The sequence below is a fragment of the Liolophura sinensis genome, chromosome 4 (genome assembly GCF_032854445.1).
Source record: "Liolophura sinensis isolate JHLJ2023 chromosome 4, CUHK_Ljap_v2, whole genome shotgun sequence".
In the NCBI taxonomy this organism is placed as follows: Eukaryota; Metazoa; Mollusca; class Polyplacophora; order Chitonida; family Chitonidae; genus Liolophura; species Liolophura sinensis.
The window spans coordinates 4,008,030-4,022,906 of NC_088298.1; the positions used below are offsets into that span (position 1 = coordinate 4,008,030).

Sequence of the window (14,877 nt, forward strand, 5' to 3'; positions counted from 1 at the left end):
TTTTTTAGATGAAGTATAACCAGGAAATGTAGCCAGCTACCTTACAAATGAAGTTAAATAGGAGCTTTGGAAAAAGTAGGTGGCGACGTGCTCAACATTTTACTGTGAATGTAGCAGGCTGCATGTAGCTGGTAGCCGCTCACTAATGAAATCCCTGGTGGTGAAATGTAGGCCTACTCTGGGTCCTCTGTGGGGGAGGGAGGGGGAGACAAAATTATACAAGGGAAACTACTCTTGATCGATCGTACCCGTTGTTTGAAGGATCTTGTTCACTATCTTTGCTTTATTTCAGCAGTACATTTGGGACTGGAAATTATAGTGCAGTTTTACAGGCCATGTGAAGCTACATGTTAAAGCTTGATGTCAGACATGATTGTTCTGTGAACTCAACTGCATGGTTTTTGTTTTTGCCTTCTGTGATTTTCTTCGGTTTTTTTTGGGTTAGTGTGTGATTTTAATTTTTATGAGAATGAGGACCCAATTTAAAAGAAGGACAAAATTTTTCTTTCTAATACATGATGGACATGCAGGTGAAGAAAGATCTTTACATTGTTGTCAAATTTTAGTTATTTTTAATAGAAAGGGTGTGAAAATATCTGCATAAAACTGAAGTCATTGGTGTTTAAAATAAAATTTATATAGCTTCATGTCTTGCTCAACCTTTAACATTGTGCTTTTCGGCATAATAACCATTTTTTAAGTTTTAAAAAAGATTTACATTACATCAGTGTGTCAGATTTCAGAAATGAAATCATTGAATTGCATGAATTTGATACAATGCCCCATTTCCCATTGGAGTTGTAGACATATATTTCTCATTTTCCCTGGTGGCGAATTCATGTGTTGATGCTGTGTTGAAGTTTTCCATATCACTTGAGCACATCACACCAAGATCGCAGCTTTCTAGTCTTTGTTGTTGTTGTTGTAACTCAGCCCTATCAGGATGGGTCTGTAGGGATTTGTAGAGACAAAAAGTCAAAGGTCTATCAAAATGTCAATAAAAACTTAAGAGTACGGCCTTTTTCAAACGGGAGGTCAATGGAGATATGCTCAATGAAGACATGTTTTATGGTGACCTTACATGTTATGCAGCCTCATTTTGTGAATTTTATGGACTCCGAGAGTTTTTGGTATCAAAACAGTCTCCAAGTATTTGTGATGTGGATGGCAGAGCTTTTAGATGCAGCGTGCTCAGCAACATTGTTGTAATTTTTACTGTGATGAAGTGAAAAATTATTAACTTATTTTTTGATGGTGTTGGAATTATGAAATAGATTTACGTATGAATTTTCATGCAAGCGTTTTGTATCCTCTAAATGCTTTAGAAACTGTGTGAAATTATCCATTTCAAGTTTTTGCCGTGAAACTTCATTCTAGATTATCCAACCCAATCCTGGCTTCTTATCTTTGTAGTAGCTCTCGTTGATCATTTATAGACTAAGAGATGGCTTTTAGCATATTTCTGAGGCTTGGGCAGATGAATAATGTTGATCAGTGAGATTTGCAGTGGGTTTGGATTTGTGGTTGTGTGGTTTGTGGCATACGTGTGCCTGTTCAAATCCACAGAGGGCTGCTCCAATAGCGAATGTATCATAAATTTATCAGTGATGATTTAACGATTTTAAATTTGAATTGCACCATGTCAGATTGAGGTAGAAAAATGTATGCTGTGTTAAATTCCAGCACTATTGTTACAGTTGTAGAAAGATGAGATATCTTTGTAGAAATACTATTCTCTTTATGTGTCATTAACCATTATTTGATGTTTTTTTTGCATTGACATTTACGCTCAAAACAAAAGGGAATCTGTAAAACCGAGGTGCACAAGATTACTGATTTGCTTTGTCTTGTAGTCTCCTCAGATTTTCATGAAAAGACTGTGGATCAAAATTTAATGTTGCTAAACTTTCGTTTTGTGAAGGAATGATTGAAGCTTAAGGCCACATCATGCTCTTGTTTTATGCGCACATACTGGCTAGTCATTGAAGGCTTTTCGTTTGTTTCTGTTTGTTCAGAAAATCGGTGAACGGGTGACAGAGGACCAGTTGCATGACATTCTGAACGAAGTGGACTTGAACAAAAATGCTCAGGTGGACATGGGAGAATTCCTTCAGGTGAGACCTCTGATTGGTTAATTTTTCCTCTGTGTTTCACAAGACAACGCTTGATTGCTCATTTGAATGAGTGTGTGAATAAAATCCTTTCATTACATATTTCTTTTCTTTGAATGCATGGCTGTTGTAAGAATTCCATCAGAGTTTACAGAACTCTTCAGAACATATTTAAAAATGGAGTGAATGTTAAATTGATGTGGATAGACAGACAAGAATAGTTTTCATGAAATGCAAGTGAAATTGGCTTTCTTTGTCTCTCTGTTTTGTTCTCAATAGATTAGATCCATGTCAATTTGTTGTCAAAGTTTATACATGTAGATTTGTAGATACACATAGCATTCTGATTTGCCATTTTCAGTGAAGTGTGAGCGAAAAACAAATGTTTACATGGGCCATATACATGTTTTCTTGCTAGTCTCATTTTCTAACTGTCATACTCATTTAGGTTGTTAACTCTCTTGAAATGTTGTTTGTAGAATTCTTAACCATGAGATTTTCATTGTCACTTTCATTCATTTGTCTGTAGAACTCTTAGTCCTTTCTTTGTCATTTTTTAGATTTCACATTTTATGTAGTTTTTGAAACATTTTAATACCTTTCATCAAAAAGATGTGTACATGAAAACATCACACGTATGGATCTTGGACCTTCCTGCACAAAACATCAGTGATTATTTATTTATTTATTTCTTCAGTATATATATTTTTCTAATTAAGTTTCTTCTTAAATTGTACGACTTTATGTTATTTAATTTGAACTTTGACTATCAAAAAAAGTTGGACGTGTGCATAGATTTGTAAAAGTGGGCAGCGCTTGTCTGATCATCTGTCCGTTGCGTGTTTCACAGGCTCTCTCTCCATTTCACATTTTTGTCTTACCACACAGGCTCTCTCTCCATTTCACATTTTTGTCTTACCACACAGGCTTTCTCTCCATTTCACGTTTTTGTCACACCACACAGACTCTCTCTCCATTTCACGTTTTTGTCATACCACACAGGCTCTCTCTTGTCTGAACACCTGTCCGTTGCATGTTTTTGTCATACCACACAGGCTCTCTCTCCATTTCACATTTTTGTCTTACCACACAGACTCTCTCTCCATTTCACGTTTTTGTCACACCACACAAACTCTCTCTCCATTTCACGTTTTTGTCATACCACACAGACTCTCTCTTGTCTGATCACCTGTCCGTTGCACGTTTTTGTCATACCACACAGGCTCTCTCTCCATTTCATATTTTTGTCTTACCACACAGGCTCTCTCTCCATTTCACGTTTTTGTCACACCACACAGACTCTCTCTCCATTTCACGTTTTTGTCATGCCACACAGGCTCTCTCTTGTCTGATCACCTGTCCGTTGCACGTTTTTGTCATACCACACAGGCTCTCTCTCCTTTTCACGTTTTTGTCATACCACACAGACTCTCTCTCCTTTTCAGGTGTTTGTCACACCACACAGACTCTCTCTCCATTTCACGTTTTTGTCATGCCACACAGGCTCTCTCTTGTCTGATCACCTGTCCGTTGCACGTTTTTGTCATACCACACAGACTCTCTCTCCATTTCACGTTTTTGTCATACCATACAGCATAAAAACACTAATCAAATCAAATCAAATAAAATACTTATGCTGCAGCTGTGATGTTAAATAATGAGACACGCTGCATGTGTTTAAATCGTATTTGACATTTCACATCCCAAAACTGCATGAGTGCCTCTCGGACATGGGTTGGGGATTCAGGCACAGGAATGGAACACAGCTTTTGAGGGAAATAGCCGAAGTGGTGTTCTCCTTTTAAAACATTGGTGTTTGTTACAAAATTTTTGTAGCTTATTTTGTATGACTCTAGATAGTACATTTTTTAGCACCTCATCATCATTACCTTATGACAAATTTTGACTCCCAGTATCAAAAGGTAAGCATCATGATGCAGTTTTAGAGTTTGACTTAAGTTAGAGTAAAAAATGGCTTTCTTGAATCATTCTCAGTACCATAAGTGAGTGAATTACGTATCTGTAGTTTACAGAGAACGCACAAAGAACTAAGTTTAAATTAAATGTGTAATATGATTTACTCCTTCTTCAGTTAATGAGCTCTCTAGAGACTCACAAAAAGGCTCCTCTGGCAACAACAGGGAAGTTCCGGCACTTATCTCCCCTTCTGGACTCTCTGAAACCAACCAGAGGCACCTCATAAAGGCTAATTTTTGTCCAAAGGTTTACCTTGTTTTGAAACACTTTTCAACTAGTTTTGTTGACATTTCAGATTTGAAGTTGGTTTTGTGTTGGTTTACAGTTTCATTATTTGATACAATCAAGCTTTGATTCCACTAAACAGCTGAACTGAAAAGTAATATACCGGGGAAATTGCCAAGTACTGTTTATTAGTGTAGTTGTAGACAGTCAAACAGTCAAGTTTTGTCAAGACAGGCAGATAATGAAAAATTGGCAAGTTTTGTTAGGACAGGTAGATAATGAAAAATTGGCAAGTTTGTTAGGACAGGTAGATAATGAAAAATTAGCAAGTTTTTTAGGACAGGTAGATAATGAAAAATTAGCAGGTTTTGTTAGGACAGGTAGATTATGAAAAATTAGCAGGTTTTGTTAGGACAGGTAGATAATGAAAAATTGGCAAGTTTGTTGGGGCAGGTAGATAATGAAAAATTGGCAAGTTTTGTTAGGACAGGTAGATAATGAAAAATTTGGGAAGTTTGTTAGGACAGGTAGATAATGAAAAATTGGCAAGTTTTGTTAGGACAGGTAGAAAATTGACAAGTTTTGTTAGGACAGGTAGACAAGGAAAAACTTACGAAGTTTTGTTAGGACAGGTAGACAAGGAAAACTTACAAAGTTTTGTTAGGACAGGTAGACAAGGAAAAACTTACGAAGTTTTATTAGGACAGGTAGACAAGGAAAACTTACAAAGTTCTGTTAGGATAAGTAGATGATGAAATATTAGCATGTTTTGTTAGCACAGGTAGATAAGGAAAAATTAACATGTTTTGTTAGGACAGATAGACAAGGAAAAATTAGCAAGTTTTGTTAGGACAGGTAGATAATGAAAAATTAACGAGCTATGTTAGGACAGGTATATAACGAAAAATTAGCAAGTTTTTCTAGGATAGGCAGACAAGATAAAGTTAGCAAGTTTTGTTATGATAAGAAGCAGTAAAACTGCTGAGTTATCAGAAATGCCCATCAGTTATATTCTCAAAAACCTAACTCACTGCAGTTGCTTGTGGGATTTACACAGAATAATAATTGTTTAGATCTTAGAAGATCTAGAATGTTTCATTCTACAGCTCTTATCTTTCTTCTGTCAAAATGCTCGGAGGGGCCTCCGTGGCTCAGTCGGTTAAAGCGCTAGCGCAGCGTAATGACCCAGGAGTCTCTCACCAATGCGGTCGCTATGAGTTCAAGTCCAGCTCATGCTGGTGGCCGTACGTGAGAAGGTCTGTCAGCAACCTGCGGATGGTCGTGGGTTTCCCCCCAGGCTCTGCCCGGTTTCCACCCACCATAATGCTGGCCGCCGTCGTATAAGTGAAATATTCTTGAGTACGGCGTAAAACACCAATCAAAAAAAAAAAAAAAAAAAATCAAAATGCTCGGTTGAGAAAATAAATAGATCAAGCACACTTGAATCAGTCATGCCAGCAACCTGTGGATGGTTATGGATATCTGTTCCCCCAGGCTCTGCCCTGTTTCCTCACACCATATTGCTGGCCGCCTTCATATATATGAAATATTCTTGAGTACGTCATAAAACACCAATCAAATAAATAAGAAGCTGGATCAATCATTTCTCCAGGTACACATAATCTGTTCAGCCAGGTAAAATAATTACAGATTTTTTTTTTAAGTATTTCTGTTTTTCATTTCACCTGTTTCCTATTGCAATAATTTTTTTTAATAAAATCCGTCTATCTCACAATATCTCTAGAAATTCTCATCCATTTTACATTCATGTAAATGCTCATTTACAAAATTGTTTCCTGTGTTTTCATCATCGTGAAGCCTAAGGTCATCTTAGCATTCATTCTCACCAACAGCGGTTTCATTCTACAGCACTTTATAGCCTAGTGAAAGAACTGTGCACATGTGACTTCATTTTTCAGGAAGTGACTCTAATCTTCTTCTGTTTGGGTTTGTTTCTGGCATGTTCCCCTTTCAGTTATGTTTTCACACCCTGTTCTGGTTTTTAGCTTCTGCAGGCCATGAAGCTGCGGCAAGAACGGTTAGCCAAATATGGCGACGACGAAGAAGAGGTTTGTTGATTCATGTTCTGGGGCCAGTAGTAGACGTTCGTGTAAAGGACACTTGAACATATTCATAGATATACATGTTCCGGGGCCTATAGCAATGACCAGGTCAGGATTTTTGAAAGAAAATTCAAAACTTAATCAATTCATGAAGGAGTTCATGTTTTAGCACGGTTTCAGTTTCAAGTTGACTCCGTTGTCCAATATGTCTTTTTACTCCTAGCTGCAGATAAACATGATGAAAACGGCAATTGAATATCCTAAATGACCTAAAATTTCGCCCGCAATAGTGCATTTTTAGAGGCAAATAAATGTCACAGTATATTTTTTTTGGTGCTGAAACATAAAATTTTCCAGTAGAGTATCATCCCATGTTCCAAACAAACCTCAAAACACCTTTTATAAAATAATTACAACTCTCAGAATCAGGAAAAATCAACACATTAATCATGGACGAAATTTATGGTTGTTTAAGGTATGCAGAAGATTTGATTTTGAGATTTCTCCCAAAGATCTGGGCCTGGTGTATATATGTGTATGTAATACGGATGCCCCTAGGGGAGCATTGGGCATGTTCTGATATATATACCTGTTCAGGGACTTGTTTATGTAACCATGGGGAAAATATACTGTCTGTGTATATTCCGTAACCAAAGTAACCCCACAAAATCCTCCTTCCATATATATATAGCACAGGTCCTGTGTAGGTGTGTGGTTTACATATGTGGTTCTGGGCCAGGAAGCCGTTTCAGAAAGCACCTTAAACTGTAATTGTGTTACATTCTCCTTCAATATATAGGGCTGGTCGTGTGTAGTTGTGTGGTTTACATATGTGGTTCTGGGCCAGGGAGCTGTTTCACAAAGCACCTTAAACTTTAATAGTGTTACATAACTCATAACTACAAGTACAGTGACCACGAAGGATTACTTTGGCACGTATTTATAAATGCATCCTGAAACATTACCAGTTAAAAGATTAAAGAAACAGTATTTAAAGTTTGGTGAATGTGTCCGCAGCACTGTTCACGTTGTATTAGGGTGTACTTCAAGGGAACCAAAACCAAAATATTTCTGCTGATACACTCTTCATTTTTTTTATTTTCTGTCGCATTATGTCTCAAGGGGCAGATTCCAAAAAGCCATGCCTGGCTTAAGTAAAAATTTGAAGTATGATTTTAGAGGCTGTTTTTAGGGACCTAGAGGGTGAAACTTCAACCAGCTCATAAATGTTACCTGAAGACAAATATGTCAGAATTTCAACTTCCTTTACCAAAACCTTAGAATTGTGACGATTGAGGTTTTAAATTTTTGACTCTGGTGAGAAATGGCTTTTGTGCAATCAGCCCCTTGGACAGACTAAACAAAGCCATTTCTGACTAAGTCTATATTTGAAATTTAATTTTAGATCCTATTTTGTGGTGCATTAAACACTTCACGAGTGTTACTTGTACATGTGTATTTGGCAATAAATAGCATTATGACAAAGTTTTAAATTTTGACTTTAGTCAGAAATGTCTCTGGGGAATAGTCCCATTAGATGCTTTTGGAAACAGCCCTCTGGAATTGAGTCTTCACAGTGTGTTTGTGTATAAGTCTATGGTGGGCAGTCCTTGACTTTGGCATTTTGGTATTCCATTATATATGCATAAACTTACACGTTCCTTGTGCTCCTGAGCCTTTCAGTGAAAATTGCTAAAATCTTGTGTACGTAGTGGTTTGTAAGTGAATGATATTTTTCGCATGTTTGCAATGTGTTTATTTAAGCATATCCTAAGGGCATTATTCTGTGAAGATTGTTGAAGGTATACTTTTTGTGAAGCCCTGAAATTGGCTAACCCAACCAATATAGTTTATAAGATCACGTAGAAACGGTGCATAAATTACACTGAAAGTTGCCCTTTCATGTGCGAAAAGATATAGGAATTGGGGTAATTAATAATACCACATGCTCTCAGTTGAAAGTTGGTTCTGCGTGTCATTCTATACTGCTAGTATATGTAGCTATATCTTCGCTTACGGAAACTGTCAACCTTATCGTGAACTGAAAAGTTCATGTTGGGAAGTTCAGAAAGTGCTATTCCAATGCCAAATTCTTGGCACCTTTGAAGTGTACATAAAATAAAAATAATAACAATGCACCCCAATTGAAAGGCCCTAGAGAACTGTTTTTTTTTTTTTACATTTTTTTCTAACCTAGAAATAGCAAAAAAGTAATTGTTTTGAAAGGTGTGTATTATTTTGAGACCATATTTTTCCAGAGGATTTTCGCTTTTTTTGTGCACCTGAAAGTCCATTAAAATTTATTTGGAATGATGAGTTCATTGGGGATTTCACCACATTAACAATATTCAACATGTTCCACTCATAAGTGAGGGTTATTCTCATCAAGAAAGGGCTGTGATGTCTAATCACATAGATGTACATATTGTCCAAAAGGGCCACAGTGTTTTGTCTTGTTTTAAACACTTTTTATTGTCCAGAAGTGTGAAAATGGGGGGAGGGGGGAATGTACGTTTCAGTTCAAACTTGATTTTAATAAGAAGATAAATTTTGATGAACAGATTGTACTACGGTATAAAGCATGGCAACCTACCACATGTTGTGTATTTGATACCTTTAACATCTGCCTCAGCCCTTTGCTCCCGCTCTTCCACTCCCCAGGCAAATCACCCTACCCCCAAAACCTCCACATGCTGTATTCCTTAGTTTACTGTTTGCTTTTTGTCGTGCAGATGTTTAGAGCCTATTACATGGCCGAAAGTGTCGAGTCCTGGTAATACATCTGTTATATTGTGCACTGTTAACCATAACTTGATTCGGGGACACAGAATTTTAATTAACCAGCTATTGTATATTTATATATATAGTGCTGTTCTAACATGTGTGATTGGCTGATGCTGACTTTTTATCCTTTTCAAATGTCAGAAGATATAAGGATATTTACATGTGATATTGCAGTTCAGGTCCAAGCTGTGCAGTGTATTTTCCATATGGTTCTTGTGATAGTTTGTCAACAAGTGACTCTTCAGTAACAATATTATCATTATTAGGGATTATACTGTTTGGGGATATATATAATAATTATAATACTGTTCATAAATACCTAAAATTGAATATATGAATGACGTTGGAATTGATGTTTGGCTGGGAAAGGTCAGTTTAGTTTTGAACATGTAGTAGGTGTTTCTTTTGGAGGTTATTTAGCTGGGGCTCAGAATTACACAATTATACAGATTATTGCTTTGCAAAATATAGAATGCTGTATTTCACCTTTAGTTTAGAATGTAAAAATACACTTTCAGAAGTCCACTGTTTTTCCTTATTAATGAGAAATTAATAAAATGTCAATTGGTTATTTAAGCTGAATAAATCCATCAGAATCGAGCAAAATGTGTGACTTAAAAAAGGTTCAACTTTAGGTGAAATACAGTATAGTGCACTGCCTTGCCAATAGGCTAGTTTCGAGATGGAACTCTTTTGTTGTTAAAGATAAAAATAACCTTACTGTGTCGTGTAACTTGTGAAAAATGTTAGGTAGCCTTTGTTGACAATAGTTTACTGATCACTTATCTCACCCATTCCCAGAGGCATAAATTACACCTTTTTCCTTTAGGAACTTCTCAAGTTCACAAATGGTTCACATTCTCAATTTTCTGTATCATTCGTCTCTTTTTACTTTTATTACTGTTTATGACAATAGTTGCCTAACATTTTTGACTGGTCACATGATACAGCAGGACATTTTCTACCTTTATTGATATAAGAGTTCGAACTTGAAACTCCCTTATTACAAACTCCTTCCCTTCGCGACTCGGGGGCCAATTGCTAACATATTAGTCAAAATTAAAAACCTCTTTATATGCTTTTATACTGGAAGTTGAAATTTGAATGCGTTCCTTCTAATTAAGATAAAGAAGGCCAAAAGAAGATTTATGATTATATTTTAAATTTTGACTTAACTCTAAAATAAACCCCCTGATCTCTTTGGGGTATTTCTCCATTGTCATTGTTTGTAGGGGCCTGGCGGGCATGGTAACTGGTTAATTGTGCTTGTAGGGTCAGTTGCAAGTTTTACATTCATGGACCAATAGGACATGAAAGTCTGTACAACGTGTGGAAAAGTTCGTCAGTAAATTGCCAAAGGTCGGTTGTTTTCCACACAATCAATCTGGTTTCCTCCAGCAATAAAGCCAAAAGCCAGAATTATTAATCAACAATCCTGTGCAAGCAGTGTACTTATTTAAATGGATTTTGAATATTAATGCATTAGAAAACCTGAGTTGCCTCCCTTTAACCATGTGTAGAAAACTTAATGGCTCTTATCTTTGGGTTTATTTATTTGTTTGTTTGTTTGAAACTTTCTATATTCACTTCATGTTCTGTTGACCCAAAAATAGAGGAAGTTACCCTTTAGTATTCACAGCACGTGTACTGTTTGATTTCATGTTTTATTTTAATGCTGTTCATTATCCTGTGTATAGCCTTGGGGGATTATGGATGTTTTGTGAGGAGGCAAATAGAGAAAACAGGAATTCTTTGCAAGAATGGTATTATTTTGTGAGATGCGTTGTATACAGTATTGAAGCTACGTGTATATATGTATTTTGGCAAATGCTGTATGTCATTGTCACATGGATTTATCAGCAGGTTCAAATCCAACCACAGTCTTTTTGCCGACTTTCCAGGTTTTTGTGCTTTGGCTACATGACAAGCACCCAGCCTCATACGCATATATTTTATCACCAAGTTTCACGCTTGCTTTCATTTCTCCCATGTGCTTCACATCTGCATTCACGTATAAGCTTTGCTTGCCTTCATGTGTATTATCATATAGGTTATATGAAACTTTCATATGCACATGTGGTTAGTTGTCCTTACATGTCGCTTTTTGTGTGAATATGGATTGCTTTATTTACACAGTTCGAAAATGTCTGCGTGAAATTGTTTGCTGCTGTTTGCTTTGAATTGTGTAGATTTATGTTGATGTATCCATTGTGTATGTTTGCACAAGGAAATGTTTTGTGAGTTTTTGTTTTAATTATTTTGTCGATCAAAAGCTGATCATGGAAAAGGAAACAATGCAGTGCAGCATTTGTCTAGTTATGGCAGATTCCTTTGTTATCCTGCATCCATACGTATATTATTACAAGGATGTGCGTGTTTTTTTAACCTATCAAAGTGCATGTTGTCTTATACCACCACAGCAAGCCTAATATCTCACATTTTTCTGACATTTCTCCTTTTCTATCTACGATGTAATTAGCTTAGATGTTAAAGACAACCTGTCAGTGTTATCAAACTATCCTAGGCTGTAACAGTCATTATGGCCTAAGATAGATTTGATAACATTGATTCAAGTCTAAGATAGTTTGATAATATTGACAGGTTGTCTTTAACATCTAAGCTAATTACATTGTAGATAGAAAAGGAGAAATGTCAGAAAAATGTGAGGTATTAGGTTTGCTGTGGTGGTAGAAGAGTTGAGACAACATGCACTTTGATACACATGCTGTAAGTCTTTAACTTTTTCAGCCACTAAAACACTTTTTTCACTGGAATTAAAGATGCAGGCTTCATGAAACACTGTGAATTACATGTATCTCTCTACACCCCATAGTTCTCTCGGAATGTTTAAAATATTGATTGCGGAGGTGGTTGAAAAGGTTGAAGAATCAGGGTATAGTCATGTGGTGCGAGCTTTGGTCAGAAATTCAAACTTAGATTACATTACGATTGCTTTGCGTTAAGTTTAAAAAGCTGCAAGTCTTGCTGACCTTTTCCATGGTCAATTTGCGATCAAATACTTTTATATTTAATCTGGATATTAATTTCACCTGCCTGATTTCATGGATTGTCTAAATATAAAATTTTATTTATGTACAAGGTAACTTTCCATATTATGATTTATTATTATGTAGTTCTAACGTTAATTCTTTAGCATTCTGGCAAATGTTTAAATGAATAATAATAATAATATTTTGTTTTTTTCTGTCTTTAATATTTGACATGTCCTGCCAAACATTGTAGGTTTGCCTTACAGGATTATGCTTCATGATATAGTTCATGTAGTTTGAAAAGAAAATACGAATTTCTGCAAATAAAACAAATGTGAGATGTTCTAAGATTGAAGGTTGTGAACACAGAACACCATGTTCTCCGAGACATATGGAGTGTTATTTTGTTATTTTGACATTTTAGGTTAAAATCTTCTGTTTTCAGATTTCAAACTTTTGTTTGCAAATTCATGTTTTAAACAATGTGCATTAGTGTTTCATTGTAGTGTTGGATGAAATATCTTTTTATTCTTTTACCTTAACAAGTCAAAACTGTTTCAATTTCAAAAAACTTACTATTAAATAAGCTTGGCAAATTACAGTTTCGTGATGTTTAGAACATAAAATTGTCCTCCATCCTCTTGAGAATTCAAGCTCAAATTTGATTTGATCATGGAGATATCTGGTTTGCTGAGTTGTCCTAAAAACATATTCCTTGTTTCTTAGGAATTTTAAATAATTAATTTCTCTTTCAGATGATGAGTGCTATGAGATCAGGCACGTTATCCAACAGTCGGTTTGCAGTCGCCACGAAACTCACCGAAAAAGACGCAATTCCTGTGGAACGAAGCGGTGGTGGCGTATAAACCCTTCAACAGTTTTCTAAAATTTTGTGTTTTTTGGGGTTTTTTTTTCAAGATGCCAGGGTTTAAATGTGTGTGTGTTTGTGGAAAGACCAATGTCTTTTTTTTCTGTCTTTATGAAAAAAAAAAACAAAGAGAGTACCACAAGATTTATAATAATATCTTTCAGTGTGATTTGATGATTGTGATTTCGGAAATGATTTCCCTGTAGGTTGGACTTCTGTTCAGTTCATTCCAAATACTCTATAGTCCAGTTTAAATATTGAACACGGTTGATTTTGTGTCTTTTCTTGGTCTTAACAATCTAACACATACACGTATCTCTATGTTGGGTCATACCTAGCCTAAAATGATGTGGTGTTCTGGTTGGATAAGGCAGGGTTTGTCAGCTTCTTTCTTTTGTGATTTCTTTGATAAATTTATAAAGTTTTGCCTTGTTCTTTCCAACTCAACTCATTATTGGATAACAGCAGAGTAGAATGACATACATTTGCGTAAATGTTGTCTCTGGCACAAAATTTAAGCTTGTACAAATAACTTGACAAACCATAACTCGTCAAATGTTTTCTGCTTATTGCTAAATAGTAATATAATCGTAGCTAACCTACAACTTATCAGCTCATGTCATAAGGAAAAGTTAGTCGATTTTGATAACCTATAGCAAATGTAGACGGGTAACATTGAATACATATGCTGTGTCTTGATTGGTTGATTTCTGAGCTAACTTGTAGTCAGCACAAACTTGTAGTTAGCACAAACTTGTAGTTAGCACAAACTTGTAGTTAGCACAAACTTGTAGTTAGCTCACTTCTATTCATGAGTACCGTATTGCATCTCAAGTTCAAGCATTTTCAGGTGACACATTTTGCTTGATTCTGATTGATTCATCCACCTTATTGGGCCACTTAAGAGTTTTTTTTTTGTTTTGTATTTTTTCTGAAGTTTGATTATTATTTCTTATCATAAAAAACTTAAATGTTGTTAAGTGTCGTACTAAGGCCTTTATGTGATTCTGAGAGAGTATTTTTGCAGACCAAACTTAATGTGAATAGAGTATATCATTTTATCAGCCCTCAGAGTATGCCTTACAGTACAGCATGACTGTTACATGTGTGGTAGCAGTGTGCCTTACGGTACAGCATGAGTGTTACACTTTTGGAAGCAACATGCCTTACAGTACAGCATGACTGTTACACATGTGGAAGCAGCGTGCCTTACAGTACAGCATGACTGTTACGCGTGTGGAAGCACTGTGCTTTACGGTACAGCATGGCTGTTACGTGCATGGAAGCAGCGTGCCTTACAGTACAGCATGGCTGTTACGTGCATGGAAGCAGTGTGCCTTACAGTACAGCATGGCTGTTACGTGCATGGAAGCAGTGTGCCTTACAGTACAGCATGGCTGTTACCTGCGTGGAAGCAGCGTGCCTTATGGTACAGCAAGACTGTTACCTGCGTGGAAGTGTTGATGAATATTGTTACACATGTAGTTGCATTTATGGATATTTAACTTGCATTTACCATATATGGTAGTGTAGTGATATAACTGTGTACCATATACGGTAGTGTAGTGGTATAACTGTGTACCATATACAGCTGTGTAGTGGTATAACTGTGTACCATATACAGCTGTGTAGTGGTATAACTGTGTACCATATACAGCTGTGTAGTGGTATAACTGTGTACAACAGCTGTGTAGTGGTATAACTGTGTACCATATACAGTACTGTAGTGGTATAACCGTGTACCATATACAGCTGTGTAGTGGTATAACTGTGTACAACAGCTGTGTAGTGGTATAACTGTACCATATACAGTACTGTAGTGGTATAACTGTGTACCATATACAGTACCGTAGTGGTAT

The 14,877-nt window shown here is 36.3% G+C and overlaps 1 protein-coding gene across 1 annotated transcript in view; it reads left to right on the plus strand.

Moving 5' to 3' along the window:
- LOC135464347 (glycerol-3-phosphate dehydrogenase, mitochondrial-like) overlaps positions 1-14,656 on the plus strand; it is a 43,065-nt gene extending 28,409 nt beyond the window's left edge. The window contains 3 exon segments of the mRNA XM_064741771.1: positions 2,016-2,114; positions 6,320-6,382; positions 12,906-14,656. Of these exon segments, the coding sequence (XP_064597841.1) occupies positions 2,016-2,114; positions 6,320-6,382; positions 12,906-13,016 (273 nt within the window). The 3' untranslated portion in view covers positions 13,017-14,656.
- The last annotated feature ends 221 nt before the right edge of the window (positions 14,657-14,877 follow it).